The sequence below is a fragment of the Thunnus albacares genome, chromosome 8, assembly GCF_914725855.1.
Source record: "Thunnus albacares chromosome 8, fThuAlb1.1, whole genome shotgun sequence".
In the NCBI taxonomy this organism is placed as follows: Eukaryota; Metazoa; Chordata; class Actinopteri; order Scombriformes; family Scombridae; genus Thunnus; species Thunnus albacares.
The window spans coordinates 25,931,795-25,940,331 of NC_058113.1; the positions used below are offsets into that span (position 1 = coordinate 25,931,795).

Sequence of the window (8,537 nt, forward strand, 5' to 3'; positions counted from 1 at the left end):
TAAATCATGCTTATATAGGAAAAATTGAAATGAAACAATGTTTTCATTGATGTTCAGTATTTTGAACTCATATTCTCAATTGATTTTCATCTCTATCTTATTATAATCAAAGCCGTAAAGCAAATACAGGTGATGAACAAGAATAGAAACACGAGAAGCAAACTAAGATTGTAAAAAGTCATTTCATTTCTCTGTTGGCTCCATCAACATGAGACAATCCAATATGGAACTCAACATGAACATGAAATCAATTTAAATTAAAAGTTTGTATTTAACTTCAAATCAGATCATAAACTGCTGCTTCATCACAAACATTAAACAGTTTGCTTACTTCTGTGAGAACAACTATAAAGAAAAAAAAAACTGTTTCCTGAACCAAAATGAGTTTAGAGCCGCTTTGGACATATATGTGTGCCATGGGGTTACTCCAGTGGCTGGCTGTGGGACTGCCTCTGGTGCATCATCTTCAAATTCACTTTCAGACTCAGAAACATCCTCCTCTTACACTTCACTGTGTATCTCACTCTCCAAGGCCCTCTGAGCAGAGAATCTTTTGCTCATATTGCTAGTGGAGGATTGTAACCGAAGTGACCTATACACTGTGATGTAGAGTTATTTATCTGTTTTGTCCCTCCCCTGATGTGCAGATGTGAGGGGTACAGTGTGAGAAAGTTTAGAAATGTTTTGGAATAACATTGTGCAGGTTCCTACTCTACAGAGGGTAAAGAGAGCAGGAAAGTGGGAGAGGACAGCTTCTCTGTTCTTGGATTGTTACAATGAAGCAAGTGTATGTGTGTGTACGTCTCTCTCTCTATTTCTTTGCATTTTGAGAGTGAGTAATGTTGTCCACTGGACACTCCCCAACATTTAAAAAAAAAAAAAACTATTGAAGTTGAGGAAGTGGTGCAACAGACGCCTGTATCCTTTTAACGTCCCTTCAGTCGAGAGATATGTTTAAGGTCCTTTTATCTGAGTTGCATCACAGCGTCATTTTAATGAAATGGGGATGGACACAGTGGATGTTTATCTACTTTATGGTCTCAGGTAAAACTTTAAATATTTTCATTTGTGTGTGTGTTTGTGATAGAGTTTGTGATAACCATTTAGCCTTTAATCAGTGATTTCTTTGCTGCGGTGATAACACAGATGTGTGTCTGCACACTATCTGGAATATTTTTCTGATATGTAGCAGCAACAACAAGCTCCAAGTTAGATGAAGAATTGTCCCTGACTAACAAGTTATCTGATCTCAAGTTACAAACGTAGTTTTAGTTCTCCATTCTGGCCATGAGTAATCCAAGGTACCCTAACTACTTGTGTTATACCGCAATTGACATAAGGATAGTTTGAAGCCTGATATTCGTGGCCCAAGACACACATCTTTACATCTTTGTAAAAAAACTTCCTGTTAATTCTGTTTATTACAAGGTAAATCACCAGTGGGTATAGTGGAATCCAGAAACTCTCAATTGTACGCTTGTTATTCTTTTATAAATATGAAAGACTGTTCAGACTTGATAAAAACAAAGTGGATATGACAAAATATGAATTGGAAACACTAACAACTTTTATCACACCATGTCTAGACTTTTTTTTGTAGCATCTTTTGACTCCAAAGTCAACTAAACTGGTGGGTAGTACACTACCAATTGTTTGGCTGTCATGAGCAAATTCATTTTTAGGAGTGACACCCATTTAGGAAAAGTGTGTGCAATTCTGAAAATTTCAAAGTTCAAGTTTATCTTTAAAAAATTCTCATGATTTTTGGGTAAGAGGTATGACATGCAGCAAAGTTCCAGAATCTGAGGATGTTGTGGAAATGTGGTATGCACCTTACAGCTATGAGGATGGCCTAGATCATTATTCATGTCTTTTTTGTTATTACTGCATGTGAAACTTGGCCTTCATGCCCTTTCTGTATCATTCTTTCATACTCAAAATGTTTGTCTTCCTGTTTATAAAATTTGTGCAAAATCCCTCAAGATCATAGCTTGATTTAATTGACATGCCACAACTCTGGTTGATATCAGTGAATGTTTAAAGTCATGTTATAACTTTTACTTGACAAGTTGTGGGCAAATGCTTGGCTGTCATGGGCCAGTATTTTGGGAAGTGGCAACCTTAACCACTGAAAGCTGAAGCCAATATGCAGCAGAGGATGTAGACACTTATATTGACACAAGTAAAATACACCAACATTGAAGTTGACGAGAAAAACACATCCCAACTTGTCCTATGAGAAAAAGTTTCACTTCTTCTTTAAACTTTCAAGATCCTCTCCAAGCAGTTACCTGTTTAGAAACTCTTAAAACGACATCTACAACAAATCCCCCACCCCAACCCCCAACCTCCATGTTTTACATACCAGCAGGGACATTCATTGTAATTTTAAACCTACATCACTGTCATTTTTATCTGATATCATAGCCCATAAGAAGCCCACCATGTGCAGCCTTGATGCTATTCCCACAAAATTTATCAAAAGAGTTATTGATATAGTTGGCCCCAGTATTTTATTGATTATTAATAGCTCATTAGAGAATCTATTTTTGCTTCTATTTTTAAACATGCTGTGGTGCAACCTCTTTTAAAGGACCCTCACCTCAATCCTTCTGTTTTTAATAATTTTAGACCAATCTCTAAACTTCCCTTTTTAAGCAGTTTTAGAATAAGTGGTTTCAACTCAGCTTTTAGCTTTTGTGTGTCAAAATGACATCTTTGAGAAATTTCAGTCAGGTTTTAGAGCTTTACATAGCACAGAAACTGCCCTCCTCAAGGTAACCAATGACCTTCTTTTAGCAGCGTCCTTTTGACAGTAGACCACACTATTTTAGTTGACTTATGACCTGGGTGGGCATCAAAGACACTGCACATGATTGGTTTTATTCTTACCTTTTAGAAAGAAGTTATCCAGCGACATGTTTCTTTTCATTGCTATGCAGATGAAACGCAGGTATACCTTCCTCTGAGACTAATCTAAGAAGCCTAGCTGCTGCCGTAGATTGTCTCAGTGATATAAACTGTTGGATGGCATAAAACTTCCTTCAACTCAACAGCACAAAAACAGAAATCATACTGTTCAGTCCCTCAAATCCAATTTACTGTTTGATTCAGATTTAAGTTTCACACATCAAAAAAAAGTTGTCCAGTCCTGCTTCCTGCAAACAAGAACCATCTCCAGAATTAAGCCAATGCTCTCCCACTCTGACCTGGAAAAAATCATTCATGCTTTCATGAGACTACTGTAACTCCTTCCTTTCCGACATGAAACAAAAGTCCCTCTTTCACCTCCAACTAGTTCAGAACACAGCAGCTAGACTTCTTACTGGTTTTAACAGACGACATCACATCACCCCAATCCAGGTTTCTCTCCATTAGCTCCCTGTTCATTTTAGAATTGATTTTAAGATTTTTCTGATCACTTTTAAAGCACGCCTAGGTCTGGCTCAAAGCTACATTAGAGAATATGTTGAACCTGTATGAGCCAGCCCACAGCCTTAGATCCTCAGGTGGGGCCGTTCTGGCTGTTCCAAAGTCAAAGCTTAAATCTAAAGGTGATCGTGCAACGACCTGCCTGAGGAGATAAGGCTTGCAGAATCAGTAACCTCTTTTAAATCACTTCTTAAAACTAATTTCTACAGACTTGCGTTTATGTGATGCCATCTTTTTATTGTCTTTCTATTGTCTTCTACTGTTGTCTTCTGAAAGTCGGACTTGTTATTGCTTTCTGTGTCATGTGTCTTTGCTTTTGTATCGTACTGCCTTTGCTTCATCTGTCAAAGCACTTTGTAAACTCTGTTTTTAAAGGTGCTATATAAATAAAGTTATTATTATTATTATTATTATTATTATTATTATTATTATTATTATTATTATTATTATTATTATTATCGGATATATTTATTGGATCCTGTCACCTGTTGCCTGTAATATCATAACACTATTTCAATAGAACAAAAGTGAACATTTCTATGAAGGCTACTTTCACAGGAATTGTTTACGGTTACCAACATTTTGTCATGTTATTTATATGTTTTTTTCAGGTACTCACTCCGAGGTCACAGTACACCAGCCTCCCTTGCTTACTGCTGCTCTGGGTCATGATGTTATCATGCCGTGCAGGCTCAGTCTTTCCAACAATGAGAAAATGCTGATTACACCAGTTCTGTATTGGATGTACAATTCCACACTGAAGGTCGTGCCCAGCTCTGACAAATATAAGGAACGTGTACACACTCTGGACAACACAAACTCTTCAGACAAGTCCATACTCTTGAAAAATGTGATGTGGGCTGACAGTGGAAAGTACCTATGTAAACTCTCCATCACCACAGAGGACCAAAGTTTTAGGAAAAAAGGAAATGAAACTTTGCTGATTATTCATGGTAAATGCAAGGTTTGGGATTTTTTGTATTTCCAACGTATTGCTGTAAAGGGGAAGTCAAATGTCGTCACAGAGAAAGAAAGATCTGCGACTATTTTACTAATCTTCATCTAGGGTTTGGCTCAGATCAAAGACAAAACTGGGATAAAGTTTTGGGGTGTCAGGAGGATTAAGAAAAGATGAGGGATGGGAATTAGGTTGGATTAGGATGACTGTTCTGACAGTGGTTGCATAGCCAAAGATCCAATATGAATCAGATCTAGGATCACATGTGCAAGTGACCCAGATCTGATATGAAAAAATCAGAACTGAGTCACTTGGAGGCAAAAAAGGGTTTTGGGCCACTTCAGCATGTAATGTGAACGTTGCCATAGTTAGCTCTATATATAAAATAATTCAAACAAAAGTCAGAGTTCATCTGACACTGAAAAAAATTAAAATATGTCAGTTTCCAAAGCTGTACTACTGGCTTGTATTAAAATTAACTTTTGCTCATAAGAGTTGTTACAGAGCCTGGTCACTGTGATCTCTGTGCTCCAGTCAGAAAAAAGCTCTATCATCTATCAATACAGCTAAAATATGACAGCCTTAGTTCAAAAGTATGAGGCATAAGAGAGAAATCTGATTGCTGATGCCCTTCATGTAAATATGTCACATTAAAAAGTTTACTAAAGGTTATGAAACTGGTTTCTCATGAGCATGTTGGTAAATTGGGGTGATGGGACACTCTGTGTCTGGAGGCTTTAAAATCTAGACAACACCAGAGATAAAATGTGTGTGTTTAAGATCGTATCTGTCTGTCTCTCATTTCAGACACCATGTTCTTTAACCTCACCAGTCACAATGACTCTCAGCTCCAGTGTGAAGTAAACGTGACCAGGGATCCCAGAATTGTTTTGTCCATTTTTCATGATGGATGGAAATTCCAAACTGTAAACAACGCTGTTACAGCGCTGCCCTACAATACACTCTCCGAGACCATCTCTCTGAAAGGCGGGGGGAAATATGAGTGTCAGCTGCACCTGAATGAAGATCTGATCATGAAAAGCATCTTCCACTGGCATTTGCCTGGTAATAATCTCCCCCCTGATGTAGCTTTCGTGCATGCACAGTACACATTTGCTACTCTACACTTCAACACTCATTAGGTTTTGCTAATTAAAAAAGGTTAATCTTACATTTTGAAAGGTTAAACTTGAATTGGTCATAATAAGAAATAAGAGCAATGCTGCATTTCCTTTGTACTTCTCCCCGCAATCACTCATCAAATACAGTTCTTGTTGAGTTTCTTTAGGCAGCACTCTTTCTATACTTTATTGCAAGAATGCGCATCATACGCATGCACATCTTTACATTTGCTTACATATGATTGTATTCATACTTATCGTATTTTCACAATATTTATATATTGTACAGTGAAGGAGAAAACAATAAAAGAGAAATGGGCAAACAAAACTGGAGGAGAAAGAAAGAAGATAGTAATATATACAGTACATACAGACGGGTGACAACTTAAAGGAAAACCTGGTACAGGTCTGAATGCTTGACCCCTACATTGAGGTGAACTGGTGGCTCTGTTATGCTGTGGGGGACATTTTGCTGGCATGATTTTGGTCTACTTATCTCCTTAGACGTAAGAGTCACTGCAAATAAATACGAAGTTGTTATGAATCATCACCTTTATCCTATGATGAACCATTTCTATCCTGATGGGAGTGGTCTCTACCCAATGTTCCAATTCACAGGGCACGAGGGGTCACTGAATGATTTGATGAGTATGAAAATGATGTGAATCATATGCTATGGCCTTCACAGTCACCCAATCTCACCCAGTAACCCAATTGACCACCTATGGGAGATTTTGGACTGACTTGTTAGACAGCGCTCTCCACCACCATCATCAAAACACCAAATAAGGGAATATCTTTTGGAAGACTGGTGTTCCTCAGCCTTGGCATTGACCTCTACAAGTCTCTATAACTCTTCTGGAGGGATGTACACTGTTCTTCAAAAAGATATTCCCTCCCTAATGAGCTTATTTAGAGCAGTCTGCAGCTTGTTTTTAGTGAGTTGCAGAGGACTGTTGTACCAGAAGGTGGCAGCATAATCAAAGTGACATTGAACTAAAGCCCCAGACAGAATTGTTAATGTTACACTATCTAGCAGGAACTCTGACATCTTTTCTGTGGTTCCAGCATCATTTCAGTTATTCAGACCCTGACTAGACATGGCCAACAGCATGTGGAGAGAAGTTTGTCTCCATATTTTATTGGCTTAAAGACTTCAAACTAAACACTTAAAGCGTGAAACTACGAGTGAATTTTATTTTACAGCTGGGAAACTTCAAACATTACCCAGAAGTGATGCAACATTTCAACATTAAAGTAAAAACTCTTTGTATGCAGATTTCTGTCCTTAACAGCAGTGAGGCCTCGCTTTCTGCTGCTTATAGTGTTACAGAAAATGATTTTGTATTTTTTGTCTTTAAGGATCTTTTCGCCCAAATTACAAAAAGACACATTTTTCTATTAAGATGTAAAGGTATCTAGCCATGCAGATGGTTGGTCTCATTTTTATATTGATAAGGTGCCATTTGTTTTTTGTTGTTTTTGTAATTTGGGTGGACCGATCCTTTAATTGTAATTAGATTTTTCATGAGAAAAAAATGTAATACATCCAACATTACGTGTGATTTAATCTTTCACGTTTTTGTGTTTCTCAGAACCAGATGTGGTGTTTCCAGAGCCGTGGTTCCTGTACATGGCTATGCTCCTGGTGCCCATCATCATCCTGCTGTGCCTGGTCATTGCCATGCTTAAAGACAGATGCTGTGTTGTTCAACATTTGGCTGGAACGGAGAGGCGTAGTAAGGGAGAATCAGGTTGTCAGCAGAGAAAAGAGATGCATCTCTCCAATGCCTTACAGGATATGCAACAATGAACTCATCCTACTTAGAAGAATTTTGCGTGCATCCAAAACCTGATATATCAGAGAGTAGTACCATGTAAGACAGACAAACTTCAAAAAAGTTTTGATATTTGGCACAAAGCTATTGAAGCACTGTAAACCACTGTTCCCACATGTACTGTATGCAGTGGTGTCTGCCTTACACAGAACTACTCTCCTGAGACTGAAAACGTGATTGCTGTTATAAGTCTTTGGAGACATTTCTAAACAAAATAACGTGCCCAAAGTCTTTGTGATGAAGAAACATGCCACCCAGTACGATAGTGTGGTTCAATCATGTGTATTAAATCGTTTTTGGACAACAACGAAGCTCTACGGCACAGAGGAATAAGATATATCAGGTTTTGAATACACACGCAATACTTGTAAAAAGATAAATTCATTGTTGGTTTGGCTCTGCACATGAGAAGATTCATGAAAAGCCTGTGAGAGTGCCTGTGACTAAAGCCAACCACAAAATATGTATATGCATTAATAGAGGACATAACTGTAAATCATTTCTTATTCCAAATATCTAGTGGGATAATATATAAATCTACGGTGATCTACATTTACAAATAATATTTCTGTGCCTTTTCATCACCTCCTAGTACAAATTAATTGGGGAAGATTTAACTAAATGAGTTTGATATTTGACTCTGAATATTACTACATAGAAAAGTAACAGAATATCAAAATGCTTTTATGTTTTCTTGGGCTTGTGCATTCTAATGAGATGATGTGAGTGTTGAGTTGTATTCATTCTTATTGCTCTTTGGTTAAATGTGTACAGTCTCATTGTGGTACTGGCTGTGTGTTTTGGTTTTGATTTCTCAGGAAGTTTTTGCTTTAAGTCACTGTCAGAGAAGTCCACACATTCTTCCTTTATCAGAAATGTATGCTTCCAGTTCTTTTTTGTCTTTTTTTTTTTTTTTTTTTTTTTTTTTTTTACAGTTTTCACCCTAATTTCCTTTACAATCCTTTCTATTCCTTTTTAATGTAATGAAGAATAAAGAAATCCATTATTGGTCCTTTAATGGTGACTGAAGGCAGTTGCACAAAGGTCAGTCTTTGAGATTGATCCTTTTTTCTTTCATTTATGTGATCAGATAAATGAAGATATACAATCATATGGCACTGTCTAAATTTTTAAACATAAATCCAAAGAACAAGTAATCAAAGGAGAGAGCAGATTTGAAAGCAAAAA

At 37.3% G+C, this 8,537-nt stretch overlaps 1 protein-coding gene across 1 annotated transcript; it reads left to right on the forward strand.

Annotated features, from left to right (window-relative positions):
* Positions 1–941: 941 nt before the first annotated feature.
* LOC122987680 lies at positions 942–8,307 on the forward strand. The gene is made up of 4 exons (XM_044359685.1): positions 942–1,044; positions 4,044–4,385; positions 5,198–5,455; positions 7,107–8,307. Exons 1-4 carry the CDS (start codon positions 951–953, stop codon positions 7,322–7,324), a joined length of 912 nt encoding a protein of 303 aa, XP_044215620.1. The 5' UTR covers positions 942–950; the 3' UTR covers positions 7,325–8,307.
* The last annotated feature ends 230 nt before the right edge of the window (positions 8,308–8,537 follow it).

Bases quoted from the DNA above. Each gene is read 5' to 3' on its own strand.
- LOC122987680 (XM_044359685.1), top strand. From the start codon at position 951: ATGTTTAAGGTCCTTTTATCTGAGTTGCATCACAGCGTCATTTTAATG. The intron at 4,386-5,197 runs GTAAATGCAAGG...CTCTCATTTCAG, and splicing joins AACTTTGCTGATTATTCATG to ACACCATGTTCTTTAACCTC. The intron at 5,456-7,106 runs GTAATAATCTCC...TGTGTTTCTCAG, and splicing joins CTTCCACTGGCATTTGCCTG to AACCAGATGTGGTGTTTCCA.